The 16,590-nt window shown below is 55.1% G+C and overlaps 1 protein-coding gene across 2 annotated transcripts in view; it reads right to left on the reverse strand.

Annotated features, from left to right (window-relative positions):
- The window catches only part of PRKCZ (protein kinase C zeta), a 100,671-nt gene that overhangs the window by 5,688 nt on the left and 78,393 nt on the right, over positions 1-16,590 (reverse strand). For both annotated transcript variants that reach the window (XM_069545814.1, XM_069545815.1), the window contains 7 exons: positions 16,096-16,177; positions 13,683-13,735; positions 12,493-12,681; positions 9,436-9,533; positions 2,017-2,103; positions 531-666; positions 266-353 (listed from right to left, as the gene is read on the reverse strand). In XM_069545814.1, coding sequence (XP_069401915.1) covers positions 266-353; positions 531-666; positions 2,017-2,103; positions 9,436-9,533; positions 12,493-12,681; positions 13,683-13,735; positions 16,096-16,177 — 733 coding nt within the window. The remainder of the gene's footprint in view (positions 1-265; positions 354-530; positions 667-2,016; positions 2,104-9,435; positions 9,534-12,492; positions 12,682-13,682; positions 13,736-16,095; positions 16,178-16,590) is intronic.

Below are 16,590 nucleotides of genomic sequence, written 5' to 3' on the forward strand. Positions count from 1 at the left end.
GGAAACCCTCTTCTTGGCAGCTGGGTCAGCTCCCCAGAGACCCTGGTGAGGACCCTGGCAGGGTTAGCCCCACTAGGACTGCCTCCTTCCCTCTCTGCTCCATCAGAGTCTCCGGCAGAGGCAGCTCCCAGGGCTCAGGGTGTCCTCGTCCACTCCCGCCTCAGATCCAAGTCCCTGGGCAAAGGAGGGGCCCAGGGCTCGGGGTGTCTGGGTGTCATGGCCCACTCCAGACTCAGAGCCGAGTGCCTGTCCCACCCATGCTTACCATACTCTTCTCCCCGCAGGATTTCGGGGGCGATGTAGTTCGGGGTTCCACAGAAAGTGCTTGTTGTATCACCAGGGCCCAGGCCTTCCTGTGAGGACAAAGCCAATTACCAGGAGGGAGGGCATGCCCAGATACGCCCCCACTAGTGGGAGGACTGTGGTCACGTGGAGGTGCCAGAGACCAGGCATGGGTGAGACGGAGTGGGTGCCAGGCTGGCCACGACCCTGGGAGGCAGGCGGGCGGAAGCAGTGGGCGGGATGCTCACCTTGCACATGCCGTAGTCCGTCAGCTTGATGTGGCCGTCGGCGTCAAGGAGGACATTGTCCAGCTTCAGGTCCCGGTAGATAATCCCTCTCTCGTGTAGGAAGTTGAGTGCGATACAAATCTCAGCAGCATAGAACCTGGGGAAGGGGCAACACCTGTCATCAGCAGAGAGAACCCAACCAGGAACCTGGATAGGAGGACACAAGACGTTGGAATTCTCCACTGATGAACTCATGGGCCAATAAGACTGGGCAAGACAGGTGGGCCCACAGGACCGGGAAAGACAGGCAGCATCCCCATGGTCAGGGAGACACAACCCAAACCTACCATGAGATACCACCTCACACCTACCAAGACAGCCACTATACAACGGGCCCCCCATCCCCTCGAACAGAAAATGACAAGTGCTGTCAAGGATGTGGAGAAACTGCAACCCTCATGCACTGCTGGTTGGGATGAAAATGGTGCAGCTGCTGTGGAAAATAGCTTGGAAGGTCCTCAAAACATTAAAAATAGAATTATCATGTGACCCAGCAATTCCACGTCTGTGAATAACTCGAAATAATTGAAAACAGGGGCTCAAATGGGTATTTGTACCCCCTTGTTCACAGCAGTACTATTCACAGCAGCTAAATCATGGAAGCAACCCAAGTGTTCATCGAAAGATAAGGATAAAATGTGGTCCATTCCTGTGATAGAATAGGATCCAGCCTTGAAAAGGGAGGAGGTGCCGACACTGACACCTGCTCCAACGTGGATGGACCTTAGGCCATGACACAGAGTGAAACAAACCAGATGCAGGAGGATGCATCCTATGGGATTCCACTTCTCTGAGGTCCCTGGAGGCGTCAGAGTCACAGAGACAAAGTAGGGGTGTGTGGGTTGTGGGAGGGGATGTGGAACGAGTGTTTTACGGGGACAGAGCTTCGGTACAGGAAGAGGAAAAAGTCCTGGTGATGAAAGTACTGGAGACCAAGGTCCTGGAGATGGTGGTCGACATGGCTGCACAGCACCGTGAATGTGCCCGATGCCGCTGACTGTGCACTTAAAAATGGTTGAGGTGGAAATTTTATGTTATGCAAATTTTTCACAATTAAAAAAGGAGAACATGAGTGTGTGGGGTTCTTGATTTATTACTTGCCTCTCCCCAAAAAGGACCTATGGTGACTCACAGTGCCACATGGAATTATTTTTAAGTGAGGAAATGAGGAAAAGGGAAAAAAGTATGGGAAAACAGGAAAGAGATGTGTATGGGGTGGAAATAAACGCCCCACCCACCTGTGAGGTCGAGGCTGTGGGGGGTGGGTGTAGTGGGGCGGGGGCAACGTGGTCACTGTCCCTGAGAATCATTTAGTAACAAAGATCAATCTGCGGAGGCCAGATGGCATCACTGTGTACACTGTGCACCGAGGGTCAGGACCAAGGCCGGGTCACTCCCAGGACCCTCCAGGCTGTGGCCTGCCCTCCCCTGCCCTAGCTGCACCCACCTGGCGTGCTCCTCTGGCAGCTTCCTCTGCCTCTGCATGTGGAACATGAGGTCGCCCCCGTTGACATACTCAATGACCAGGAACAACCTGCAGGACACACAGGCTGGGGTCACCCTTGTCCTGAGAGGCCCAGGCAGGCAGCAACCAGGCCATCCAACTCTGGGGTCAGTGGCAGGAGCCCCTCAGCTCTGATCCTGATGAAATAAAACTTGAGAGAGAAACTCTCGTCCACCACTCAAATCATTCAACAGTTATTTACTCTCCCAATGATGCCTGTAGAGGGCTTCCCTGGTGACTCATGGTAAAGAATCCACCTGCAATGCGGGAGACCTGGGTTCGATCCCTGGGTTGGGAAGATCCCTTGGAGAAGGGAACTGTTACCCACTCTAGTATTCTGACCTGCAGAATTCCATGGACAGAAGAGCCTGGCAAGCTACAGTCCATGGGGCTGCGAAGAGTCAGACACGACTGAGTGACTTTCACTTTTCACTTTCAATGATGCCTGGCCTGCCTTTGGGGTAAAAATGTAAAAATAAGGCAGGGCCCGTTGGCCGGGGGCTCACTGGGGCTGGGAGGGTGCTATGTGGCTGGTTGCTGTGGGAGGCCTCCCCAGGGAGCAGAGGCCTGGATGGTGCATACGGAGAGGTGGAGGAAGGCAGAGCTGAGGGACCACCCTGCAAGTACAGGGGCCCAGCTCAGCTGGAGAAGCCAGAAGGCCGGGTGCACCAGCTGGGGGATGCCAGTGACCCTCTGGCCACTGTCTGGGTGGACCTGGGGCAGGGAGATGGGCAGGCTGAAGGAGAGGAGGTGCTCAGCCTCCTGGTGTGGCTGGCCTGGAGGGCCTGAGGCAGAGCCCACAAAATGGCCAGTGGGGTAGGCAGTCGGGAGGGGAAAGGCTCAGTGGAACCACGGGAGGGTCCCGTGCACCCCTCCCGTGGGACCCACCCCAAGCTGCCTGCAGGTCCAGAGGAAGAGGGTAGAACATGCTGACTTGGCCACTGGGAATCTGCAAAGCTACCGGCCTCCCAGAGGAGGGTGGGGTTGCTGGCTGGAGGGGCCTGTGATTGACAGGCCTCTAGGAGGGTGGGGGTACTGGTGGGAGAGGCCTGTGATTGACAGGCCCATCCTCTGGAGGCAGGCAGGGTTCTTCAGGTCCCCTAACAATTTACCTTGTGGTTTCTTTCCTTGATAGGATCCTCCTCACATTTAATAAGGTTCTATTTTCAAAATTAAATTCACACATGATTTCCCTGAAATGCCCTGCTGAGGCCAGCTTATGGATTTTTAGGTCAACAGTTCCTCTGGGTATGGAGGGGGGCGGCTTTCAGAGAGTTGAGAACACAGAGGGAGCCCCTCTGAGCACTGGCAGCCCGTCTGCATCACTGGTGCGATGATGGTGATACCCCACACGTGGAGCATGTGAACAAGCTACAGACCGCCCACCAAGCCTCTGATCACATATTTACACGAGAAACAGTTCCTAAACGCATACAGCAGACATGGAGACTGAGGGCTGAGTACTGGGGGAGCAGCCAGAGCTTTCCATGTGGTCCTGCAGGGCAGTACAGCTCTCATACTTGGAGAGGGCCCAGTGACCCTGACCCTGACACTGGGCGGTCTGCACTGTAGCTGTTTTACTCACACATTTGCCTGTGGCTGCTTTCACGCTATAACAGAGGTGAGAGACGGAAAAGGCTTGCCGATGTGGCACAAACAGGACAAGGATGGCTGCACAGCCCCCACAGACCTTCGCGCGCTGTTCCAACATGTGTGCACATTGAACCCTGGCAGCCACCCTGGGGGAAGGTGCTCAAGCCCTGGGGAGAGGCCCAAGCCCTCGCCACTAAAAAACAAGAGCATTTATTCAGAACACTGTGACTTCAAACAACAGAACAAAATTTGCCACAGTGATCAGGGACAGTGCTGCCCCAGGAGATGTATCCACCCTATGTGGATATTCCCCAGGGAACGGATGGTGGCCGCCCACATGGACAGAAAGAAGTGCCATCTTGGCACTGGAGACAGACACCAACATGAGGCCTCGGGGAGCAGAAGAGATGTTTAAAAACCGAGAAAAATAGCAGCAATGGTGGCTTGCTTTCTGGATCTGGAGGAAAGCCTATAACAGGGCTTTCAACAGAAGCCACGTGACTGGAGTGAACACGGAGGCACACTTGGCTAATCTGTGACTGCTAACTGGGGCCCCGGGTCTCAGGTAAGTCGCTGATCAAGGAATTCATTTAATCTGCAATACTGATCAGCTATAACAACAGAGCAGAGTGGTTATTTTTATTTTTTTTGGCCATGCCATGTGGCACATGGGTTCCCAGTTCCCTGATATCTTTTTCCTTCTACAGATAAACATTACCACTACTTCTGACATTTTAAAAAAATGTAGATTGCAGTCTAGTTGACTTACGATGTTGTCTTAGTTTAGGTGTACTACCCTCAACATTTCTTTGGAGCAAACCCCTCAAGAGCCACCAGGGGCTGATTCACTCCGATGATGACACTTCAAGTGACTAAGATAAGCTGGCTGCTGTGACAAACACCCCAATGTCCATGGCCGAGCACAGCCAAGGGCCCGTCTCCCGGCTCCACATCTGGCTCTGCCCGTGAGCCCCAGATTGCATAGCTTGGTTGGCACATGTGTGATGCCAGGACAGGAAAGAAGCCTCCCTCAGGGCCGAGACAGCAGGTCACGTTTCCTTAGTACTTAACTAAATGTGCAAAATATAGTAAAAACTCGCAAAACAGGATTAATCAAGAGCTGAAGACAGAAAGGGGTGTAAACACCACAGTCCACTCCTGGGCCAGAGACCAGGGCAGGAGCCAGGCTGCAGAATAGGGGCCAGAGATGCTACCCACCTGACCCCTCACCCAGGATAAACCTGGAATGCTGGCCACTCTGAGGGTTGAGGGTGCCAGGGGGCAGGAGGGGACCACCTGAGACACTTTCCTCATCTCAGGGCCAAGTCAGGCCAGCCTCCCTACCCTATGGGGTAGATCACCAGCCTCACTCAGAGGGGACCCAGATGACAGTGCTGAGATCAAGAGTAATGCCACCAGCATCTGACCGCAACCATTTCCCAACCCATGTCTGTCGATAAGGCTTTCCTGGAACACTGCCTGCATCTGTCTGCACCCCAGTGAGTAGTTGTCATAGAGACCATGTGGCTCTCAAAGGTGGTGATACTACTATCTGGTCTTCTGAGGAAAAGTGCTGACCCCCGGTATAAAAAAATAACAAGAACACAATTCTCACAACTCTCACAAAATATCAGGTGCTGTTCTAAGCACATCTGTGTATGAAACTTAACTCAAGAACTGCATGGTAGGTTCTAGGAGTTTCCTTATTTTAGACAGGGACATTGAGATGCTGGGAGGTCAAGTATTTTTCCCAGGACCACAGCTATTGTCTATGAGATCTGATACTGGGCGGCTTGGAGGAATCCAGAACCCACACCTGGAGCCCCACTTCCAGTTATAGACCCCCCAATCACAGGGTGGCCACCTCCGTCCCCTTGGAGCTTGAGGACAGAAGAAAGGAACAGAGGAATCAGACAAGGGCCCAGGCTTCTGATAATGAAGGACAGACAAGAAAGGAGGCCAAAAGCCAAAGGGGCATCTCAGGATGGACTAGCCTTGTTCCCAAAGAAAACACAGATCAGAAACGCTAGGCAACCCCTGGACCCATGTGGTCAGAACCTGGTCCCTGAATCAGAAGGATGCTCACAGGATCCTGCTTGCTCACTGTGAGCAAGCAGAGCAGACAGAGACCACGGCTCAGGGACAGACGCTGACAGGAAATTGATGACACCGGCCCAGAGAAACCTCCCCCTGGATGAGAGGACAAACAAGCCCCCACCTCCCCGTAAAGGATGTGTGCCCAACACCCCACCCAACACATGTCCGAGTTCCAGGGCGAGTGCGGCTGGGCTGAGTCCAGCTCAAATGCAGATGCTCTCACATGTGAAGGATGCCTGGAACGTGAACTGCACGTTCACAGGAGACATGCCTGATGATGAAATCAGGCAAAGTAGGAGAGACCAAAACAGCAAAGCAGCTGCAGAAGGACACTGAGGATATCACTACCTAGAAAATGTGAAAAGTACAGTGAGCAAAACTGGGCAGCAGGGAAGCCACCTTCTGAAACACCCTTCTCCTCACGTGTGCCCTCATGCTGAGACTCTAGCCCATGGGGTCAGGGCTGCACGTGGACCATTTCAGGGGATCTGCATGGAGAACAGAGGCTGACGTTGGCTCCGCCCACACCCAATGTCACTCAGCACCCCGCTTTCTATTCTGGGTTTAAATTATGACAGGAAGAAATGCTCTACCTTTTGAAAGTACTATGATTCATGCTCCTAGGGAGGGGGCACCTGCCCTCTCAAGGTCAAAGCTGATTCCTGTCGGGTTCACAGCCTCTTGTGCAGGTTCTTGCATCATGGCCACTGGTGTGTCCCGTGAGCACTTCCGCCATCTCCAGGGCCCCCAGGAATCAGTTCTTCCCAACCCCATCAGGAGTAGGTGATCAGGCTGGACCCTGGGTCCGCTCACTGCAGACCCACCTGCTCCCCTTCTGGTAACTGCTCATAAGAAGCTGGGCTTTTTCACCAGGTTTTTGCTGCTGGGAGCCCACAGGCACAGCTCAGCTTGAGCAGGTGTCCACTGTTTGGCAGCACTTCAAGGACTCAGTGGGCCCCTGGCCCCACGGCAGGTGCTCGGGGGCGACAACTCATGAAGAGCCTGGAGGAGGTGGTGCAGCAGCCAGCAGGTGTCCTAGCCACATCCCCACAGCCGTCCTGAATGCCGCAGGCCTCGCTGCCCCCTGCAGTGTCCACTCTGGTCTGTGTAGGGGTCCTGGTGGCTGCACTTGTCAGATGCTTTCCGACTCGGTGGGTTCTATGTCAACAACACCATCACAGACTTGCAAAGGAGGTCTGCCTGGTGCAGACCCCTCCTGGCCCCCCAGCCAGCTCTACACTGGGCATCTGTCCATCCCAAGGTCCCCGTCAGCCAAAACATGCGGGACCTGGAACTCCTGTGGGCATGTCATGACCTCTTACTATTTTCTCATTAATCAGAGAGTCAAGTGAACTCTGACACACGCTCACTGTGCCTCTTTACCGAGAACATGGCTGCACTTACAGAATCATCCTTTAACACTGTGACTACCCATGAAGTGCCAGGATCAACCAACTGCTCGGAGCATGCCTGGCTCAGTTCTTAGGGAGTTCATACTGAGGGGCTGGGTCCAAGCAGGCACCGAGAAACAGCCTGGGAAAGACACTTGCCCCAACCATCCAGGTTTCAGGTGTTTCTAGAGGTTACTTCCATAATGTTGGGTTTCCCTGGTGGCTCAGAGGGTAAAGCATCTGCCTGCAATGCGGGACATCTGGGTTTGATCCCTGGGTCGGGAAGATCCCCTGGAGAAGGAAATGGTAACCCACTCCAGTATTCTTGCCTGGAGAATCCCATGGACAGAAGAGCCTGGTAGGGTACAGTCCACAGGGTCACAAAGAGTCGGGCACGACTGAGCGATGTCACTTTCACTTTCTGTAATGTTAGAGGCAAGGAAACTAGACACAGACGATAGCTGCTCCAGGGTGCCTCCCGGCTGTGGTGCTGAGGGCTCTATACGAGTCTTCTCACAGCGGTCTGCAAAGGGGGTATCATGTGCGCCTGTATCGTGGGAATCACACAGGGGTGATCCTAACTTAATGCACCCGGGAGCATGTGAACCGGAGGGTTGCCAGGGTATGAGCTCGGAGGGCGCTGTGCTCCCAGGAACGAAGCTGGAAGTGAGGCTGAAATATCTCACCCATCTGTCCACACTCTTCATGTTCCGTGTAGTAAAGTTAACAGAACATCACAGTGAAACCCATTTTAGAATCCATTTAGGAGAATGAAGTCAGGAGCACACCCTCCCTAGGTCTGTCCCATATCCCAAGACCGGTCAGGGCCAAACAGAGGCGTGGAAAGCACACCGAACATAAGTGCTGGGCTCTCCATGCACCCTGGGTTGGGGAAGAAGAGGTGAGGAAAGGGCTGCACGGCAAAGATGGACAGACTGGGGTGGAGCCTGGTCGCAGGGCCTCATCCACATGCCTAGGAGCCTGGATGTTTCCCAGAAGCAACTGGGAAAGTGGTCAGAAGTTTCAGATCCGTGTTTTCAAACATGGCTCGGTTTCTGCATGGGAGAAGTGACAACCTGGTGCCCCAGGGACTGGATGCCCCGAGAGGCTGTGGCCAGGATTCGAGGGGAGGAAACGGAGGCGGCTGAGACCCTCTCTCAGGAAGCAGAATCACTGAGCTTGGGGACAGGGCTGGGGGACAACTGTAGACCTGGGGAAAGGCCAGTTCTGTGGGAACAGGGGGGTGGAGATGGGGGAGGTGAGGGGGCCCATGGGGGCAGGGGTGACTCACTGCTCATTCACAGAGGACCCTGAGCAGAGACAGCACAGTGGGGCTGAGACCGCCCTGCTGCACGCCGACTCCAGTGGAGTCACCGGCTCCCTGCACTGACGCAAACCCTCCCCAAACGGTGAGCATGCCTCACGTGATCACGCTGCAGAAACACCGCATCTGCCCTGGACACCTGCTGCTTACTGGGAGCCTGGGATTTGGCATGTGTTAGGTAGAGGTGCCTACATGACTCACCCCAGTAAACCCCAGGTTTCACGATTCCTTCCAGAGGAATTCAAGGAGTCCTGTGGGACCCCATGCGGAGGGACTCTGGCCAGTGCATGCTCGGGTTCCTCCCAACTTTACCTCGAGCATCTTTGCCTTTTGCCAATTTTGCTTTATCCCCTTTCCCGGAAGGAAGGAAGTCTCAGCCTTGAATTCAACAATGTGTTAAGTCCTGCGAGTTCTCTTAAGTCACTGAACCTGGGGGCGGGCCCTGAGGACTCTGACCCAGAACACAGTAATTTTTCAAATAAAACAAATTGTGTAAGTTCAAGTCATCTGGCCAAGAAAATTCCAAATTGAGATTATGCTGACTATCATAGACCAGTAGTTCCAACCATTTTAAAGCAGAAATCTAACATATACAAAGCTTTTAAGTGAAGCTCCTGGTGTTTATTACTTTATTCCACTATCAGTGAGACCCACAAGTACAGAGACAGACCTCCCACTCACAGGGCCATACCAGAACCCAATCCCACACTTGTATCCCATGCAGTGGGATGTTCTCAATAAATATTTTGTAAATAGAATCAAAGAATTTAGCTTCATTTGTATGAAATTCAAGTCATATGACACCAGCTGAGAACAAAGTTAAGTGATGAACCAAGAAGCCCCCACACTTGCAAACGGGAGGGCCCCGCAGATGAGAGAGGAAACCTCACACCAACTCAGCCTCTCCGCAGTTCAGACTAGAGAGCAGCAGAATCCCAGAAACACCCCTTATCTTACCGACTTGTTGTCTGGAAGCAGGAGTGTAAGCCGACCAGGAAAGGGTTGCTGGATGCCTGCTCAAACACGTGCTTCTCTGTCTGTACCCAGTCAATATCCTGAAATAGAAGCCAGGGAGTGTGAATACTTCACAGACATCCTGGGGAAGGGGAGGCAAGAGAGGAACTCTGTCAACTCTGCTTGAGGGGAGACAATGCAGAGAGGAAAGAAAACGCCCACTAAGACATTCTGCATCCCCACCATTGTCCCCGTTACCATCTGCCACCTTCACTGCGGTCACCATCATCGTCACCACCACTACCTGCACACATCACCATCACCATCCTCACCATCGCTATCATCACCACTATCCTCACCATCACCATCTCCACCACCATCATCATCCCCACCATCACCACCCTGACCACCATCTCCATCCCCACCATCATCACTATCATCCCCATTACCTTTACCATCATCACCACCACAATCACATCTCTAGTACCATCAGGATCACGACTCATCAGCTATCACCATTTCTACCAAAGCAACACTAAAGCCACACAGTTGGCCTCATGTGTTGCCCGTGGTGCCGTGGAAGGTTTGTATTATCATCTCCACTTGAGATGGTAGGAACAGAGAGTGGAGGATTCCCCACACCCCACACTCATCTCCCAAGCACCAGCTCCCACAATAGGACTGTCTCCCTCACAGTCCACGCTGAAACCTGGAGAAAAGTCAGCTTGACAGTCCCAGCTTTGGTTTCATTCCAATACGAGAAAGAAGAGCTGCGTGAGGCCCAGGCCCCCAAATTCCCTAAGTTAAACCCCTTCTTTCAGGGAAAGTGAGAGGGAATGATATGTGTTGATATGTGTTCAGAGTAGCCTGCCTTCCCCCAAGGTATTTGGGAAAAATTAGCGAACTCTCAGTGAGCACACATTTGGAGGGCCAAAGATCATCTGGGTTCCTCATCCTAGGCTGGGTCCTGATCCCTCTGACCTCCACCCCCCGAAGAGATGCTCTGGGAGGAATGGTTTCATCTGACCAGCTCTACCCACCCCAGTTCTGCTTGCTCACGTGATGGCCACCTGGCATCTCTACTCGGAGTCTCAAGTGCAGAGCCGGCCTTAAACACAGCCCTCAACCGTCCCTGTCTGTTCTCTAAAGCGCCTGGCCACCCAGGTGCTCAGGAAGGAAACCTCAGTGGGTACACGATGCCCCCTCCCCCGCCCCCCACCGTCTGCCTTCCTCCCGCTTGCTCACTCCCCAGGCTGTTGTAAGGAAATGCCACAGAGTGCTGGGCTTTAACAGTCCAGACTGCATCCTCTCCTTGTTTTGAGGCAGAAGCCTGAGCTCAGGTGTGGGCAGGGCCACGCTCTCTCCCAGGTCCCCACGAAGATCCTTCCTTCACTTCCAGGGGTCTCTGGCTCCTCTCTACCTCCCTCTTAACAGCTTCACTGTGTTTTTCCTTCTTTCTGTCTCAAATTTTTCCCTGCCTTTCTCTAAAAGGACACTTTGTCCCTGGATTTAGGGCCCCTCCAGATAATCTAGAATGACCATCCCAGGATCCGTAATCACTTCTCGCCAAATAAGGTCCCGCTCACAGGTTCTGGGGATCAGATGCGGGCCCCTCAGTCCACTGACCAGGGCCCAGGCCCAGGGCCACAGGATGGCAGAGTCTCACAAATGCACACAGCTGGCCCATCTGTCAGCTCCTAGTGTCTCATTCTCCTGAGACCACCTCAAAGTCCAGGCTCCAGCCCTGGCCCTGGCTATGTGATGATGCCAGGATCAACCACAGCAGTAACCCTCCCTGGAGACCTCTCCTCTCAGCATTCTAGAAACTGCCCCACCCCCAAAGACACCATCAACCCTCCAGCCAGCCATGCACAGGGCGGGGACTTGGAATCACCTTGCAGGGCTGTGACCAGCAGTGAAGACACTGGCTGAGCCCCATACATCCCCGGGGCTCCGCTTCCTCAGCTGAGAGGCAGGGTTGCACCAGCTCAGTTGTGAGCTCAGCACCAGGGGCTGGCAGCCAGCTGGGCGGTGTGTGCACTGCACAAACGCACTTGTTGGGAGGGCAGGTGGGGACTTGGTGGAGCCCTGGCTCTGCCCTCTGAGCTGCAAGCCTGGGCAGCCCTGCCGTGGCCCCCACTCCACGTGTATCAAGTCATCTCACAGTGACATCATCATTGCTCCCTCTGAAGTCACTCTCTGCTTCTAAGGGACGTAACCCCCGTTCAGGGATCAAAGAAGAGATCAAAAGTACACAGAGCCAAGAAGCCCATGAAAAGGTGCTGAAAGCCTGTCAAAGCCACTAAACACCTGCTAGGATAGCGATAATCAAAATAGAGAACACAGCCAGTATTGGCAAGAATGGGCAGAAGTGGGACCCTCGTGCATTGCTGGTGGGAACGTAAAACGACACCGGGGAAGACGGTTCAGTTGTTCCTCAGAGTGAAACACAAAAAGACCCTACGACCTGGCAGTCCCCTCCCGGGTGAACACCCAGAGGAGTAAAAACAGGGACTCAGACAGCTGCACAGACGTTCACCGCACCTGGAAATGGAGACAAGCCACATGCTTATCAGGGATGGACACACATGCCAAACGGGGCCTGTCCGTAAAACAGAACACAACTGAGGCCTAGAAAAGATGGAGGAGGTGCCGCGCCTCGATATACTTGGATGGACCGTGAGAATGAGATGCTCCGTCAGAGAAGCCAGACACAGAAGGTCCCACAGCGCATGGTTCCATTTACATGCAGAGTCCAGAACAGGCAAATGCACAGAGACAGAAGCGGCCGGGCGGCTGTGGGGCTGGAAGAGACTGGGGAGAGACTGCTCACGGGGAGGAAGTGTCGTGGGCTGGGCGGTAGTGATGGTTACCCAATACCGTGAATGCGCTAAAAGTCACTAAGCTGCACACTGGAAAGCGGGAAAAGCGTCCATTTTGTTCTGTGCGCTTACTTGCACGCAGAGGAGCAGACAGGGAGGCCTGGAGTGCTGTGGGCCATGTGTCACAGAGTTGGACACGACCTGGCAACTGAACAACGGGGAACACAGGCAGTCTCACCTCGTCGTCATGGACCAGCTCCTTCTTTACCACCTTCATGGCATAGACCTGGTCGTTCTTCTTCAGCCGTACCAGCAGGACCTTGGCGTAGCTCCCGCGCCCGATGACCCTGATCAGGTCGAAGTCCTGCAGCCCGAGCCCCTGAGATATCTTGATCCCATCCATCCCGTCGATGACTGGCTTGAGGTCCTGATAGGGGTGGACAAGATGGGAGGAAGCGGGAGGGGACTCATCACCCATGGCCTCCCCACCTAGGAGCAGACCCCTAGAGCTCCTGATGGAAGGAGCAGAGATCCAGGAGCCATCACCAGTCAGGTGGCCCCTCTGTGAGCCAGGAGGGATGCTCAGGGCCAGCCTGCCCTGACTGCCAAGGAGGTGACCATGGGCTCACACACCCCAGGGCCGTTGGTGCTGGGATCAGAAGCTCACCTGGCCCTCCCCAGGTGGCACAAAGCATAACCTGCTAATGCCTCGGGGCCACAGCAAGCGTCACTAGAAGCAACCGTTGACGGCAGGGAGAGGCCACATGCGCCCCTCCTGAGGACTCTCTCTGAAGAGAATTCTGTGCTGGAGGAAGGGTAACTGAGCGCTCCTGACTCATTCCAGACACAGATGACCAGGGAGAAAGAGCTCAAGTCCAGAAGGGACAAGGACCTTGGAAAAGGTGTGGCCTCCCCAGGTGCTGCGAGGAGGTTCCGTGGATGGAAGCTCCAGCTGGAAAGCCCTCGCACGGGACCAAACTTCTCAGAGCCTCATTTATCATCCAGAGTCAAACTGATGTTGTGGTTGGTAATACAAAGTCCCTACTTGTTCCAGGGCCCCATTCCTGGCATGGAGCTCCTAAGCCCAGGGGGTTCCAGGTGCAGAGAGCCAGCAAAATGCTCCTTTGTCATGTTAATGAAGCGCCTCCGCAGGAAGCCTCTAGGTCACCTGAGGGTGCCAGGGGAACCAGTCCTGGGATTAGAGGACCAGTCCCACCTCCTGTTTGGCAATTGCCTCTGTGCTTAATGTCTCTTAAGACTTCTCAGACCTGTGACCCCGATGCCTTGATGTATGCAACCCCCGGTGCCCACCAGGCCGCGTCTCCCCAGACACTCCTAGTTCACCTTTGAGTTCCCACAGTGGCCCCAGAAACGAGCTGATGGACCTCTATAACAGACACAGACACTGACGAGCCATTTCCTACTCACCTCAGAATCATCTTTAATGTTGTCATGTTTCCGGGTTGAAGAAATATAAGCAACTGGGGAGGAGGAAGAAAAAGCGGGGTGGAGGGGTGTCACAGGCATTGTCAGGGATGTGGCCCAAGACCCAGGGACCCCCACGGCCTCTGCCCCTCTGTGGACATGCAGTGCCAGGCCAGGCCAGGCCACCTGCTGCTCAGGGGGAAGGCCTGGAGCAGCTGCTTCTGCCTCAACTAGAGAGGTGGGAGAACAGTTTCCAGAGCCCACCCCCACCAGCTGACTCTCAGCTTCTGGGGCCGAGGCCTGGGAATCTGCATTTGTGACAACTTTCCTTCATGGTTCTTCTAGAAGTGAGTGGGCAGAAGGGTTTGATGTTGAGCTTTCCAGTCTCTATTCTCAAGGTGTGCATGGGTGGGTAGACAGTGGGCAGGTGGATGGATCGTGGGTGGATGGTGGGGGTGGGTGTAGAGTGGGTAGATATGTATAGATGGTGGGTGGGTGGGTGAATGGTGGACGTGTGTGGATGGTAGGGGTGGGTGGTGGGTGGAGCGTGTGTGGATGGTGGGTGGGTGGATGTGTGTGGATGGTGGGTGTATGTGGATGGTGGGTGGGTGGGTGGTGGGTGGGGGTGGATGGTGGTTGGGTGGATGTGTGTGGATGGTGGGGGTGAGTTGAGGGTGGGTGGATGTGTGTGGATGGTGGGGGTGAGTGGCGGGTGGACGTGTGTGGATGGTGGATGGTTGGTGAGGGTGGATGGCGGGTGGGTGGATGTGTGGATGGTGGGGGTGGGTGGCGGGTGGACGTGTGTGGATGGTAGGTGGGTGGGTGGTGGGGTGGATGTGGGTGGTCAGGTGGGTGGATGTGTGTGGATGGTGGGGTGGGTGGAGAGTGAGTGGATGTGTGTGGATGGTGGGTGGGTGGGTGGTGGGTGGACGTGGGTGGACAGGCGGGTGGGTGTGCGTGGATAGTGGGTGGATGTGTGTGAATGGTGGGTGGGTGGAGAGTGAGTGGACGTGTGTGGATGGTGGGTGGGTAGATACGTGTGAATGTGGACGACAGGTGGGTGGATGTGTGTGGATGGTGGGCGTGGGGGGTGGGTGGAGAGTGGACGTGTGTGGATGGTTGGTGGGCATGGGTGGTGGGTGGGTGGGTGTGGATGGTTGGGCGTGGGTGGCGGGTGGATGTGTGTGGATGGTGGGGGTGGGTGGAGAGTGAGAGGATGTGTGTGGATGGTGGGTGGGTGTGTGGATGGTGGGCATAGATGGTGGGTGGGTGGATGTGTGGACGGTGGGGGTGGTGGTAGGTGGACATGTGTGGATGGTGGGCGTGGGTGGAGAGTGAGTGGACGTGTGTGGATGGTGGGTGGGTAGGCAGTGGGTGGGTGTGTGTAGGTGGTGGGCATGGGTGGTGGGTGGGTGTGTGTGGATGTTGGGGGTGGTGGTGGGTGGACGCGTGTGGACGGTGGGCGTGGGTGGAGAGTGAGTGGACGTGTGTGGATGGTAGGCGTGGGTGGTGGGTGGACGTGTGTGGATGGTGGATGGTTGGTGGGGGTGGATGGTGGATGGGTGGGTGGTGGGTGGGTGGGTGTGTGTGGATGGTGGGCATGGGTGGTGGGTGGATGTGTGTGGACAGTGGGGGTGGGTAGAGAGTGAGTGGATGTGTATGGATGGTGGGCGTGGGTGGACGTGTATGGATGGCGGATGGTTGGTGGTGGGTGGATGTGTATGGATAGTGGGCGTGGGTGGTGGGTAGACATGTGTGGATGGTGGATGGTTGGTGGGGGTAGATGGTGGATGGGTGGATGTGTGGACGGTGGGCATGGGTGGAGAGTGAGTGGACGTGCGTGGATATGGGTGGACAGGCAGCTGGTGCGTGGGAGTCTCCTTTACACCAGGCACTGTACTGCTTTGTGCTCCGTGGCCTCTCATCACTCCTGGGGAAGGAACAAGCATTTACTGAGTGAGGCCTAGGCCCTCGTCCACCCTTATGACTATGCACAGAACTGCAGAAGCTCAGAGCACGGCCATAAGTCCAAATGGAATCAAAATTGCTCTCTGAATGCTTCTTAGCAGTAAAAAAAAACAAACAAACAACTCTCCACAACCAAAAAAAAAAAACCTACTGAAACCCAAGAACTATGCAATACTGGGCACGGCAGACCTTTCCAGAGACGTGAATCTGTGGTGGCCACTGCACTAGAGCCTCCTAGAACTCCCGAGGTTGCAAGAGAGGGAACCCCAGCCCCCACCCTGACTCCCATGGGCAGCAGCATAGAGATGTGGGCGCCCAGGGCAGGCAGCCCGCCCACCCTTGCTCTGGAGAGGCCGCCCCAGCCCTGCAGCGAGCGGCCACACTCACAGGCCCTGGCCTGGGAGAAAGGATCTAGAAAGGGTTCTGGGGGTGGGAGCAGCAGCCCTACTTCCGTCGCTCTCCTCGGAGGGAAGGTCCACGTCATCGCTCTTGTCGTCCACTGCAGGCTCCTGGGAAGGCATGACGGAATCCTGCAGAGACACGGGCCGAGTGACCAGGCAGCACTACACGGGGCTTCTGGAGACACTGCGTGACCGGGACTCACTTTCACATACACTGCGATGTCACAACACACGTCATTCACCTGTTACAGCATCGCCGTGAACATGGCAAGATGAGCACTGAAATTACCTGCGTTCCCACAGGCGGAGGTGGCCGCTCAGCCCTCAGGCTCCACCCTTCTAGCAGGCACTTATAAAATGTGTCTTTTACATAGTAACGCTTAGTCCCGTCAGCCCTGCCCTCATTGCACAGCGGCCGCAGTCAGGCCCCAGCTCCAGGTTCCACGGCTGACATCACAATCGAGGCAGCTCCCTATTGGTGGACCCTGGGGCCCCAAGAGTGCTGGGGGACTCCTGGGGCTTGGAAACAGGTCCCGACCCAA

Source organism: Ovis canadensis, chromosome 12 (genome assembly GCF_042477335.2).
Source record: "Ovis canadensis isolate MfBH-ARS-UI-01 breed Bighorn chromosome 12, ARS-UI_OviCan_v2, whole genome shotgun sequence".
Classification (NCBI taxonomy): domain Eukaryota; kingdom Metazoa; phylum Chordata; class Mammalia; order Artiodactyla; family Bovidae; genus Ovis; species Ovis canadensis.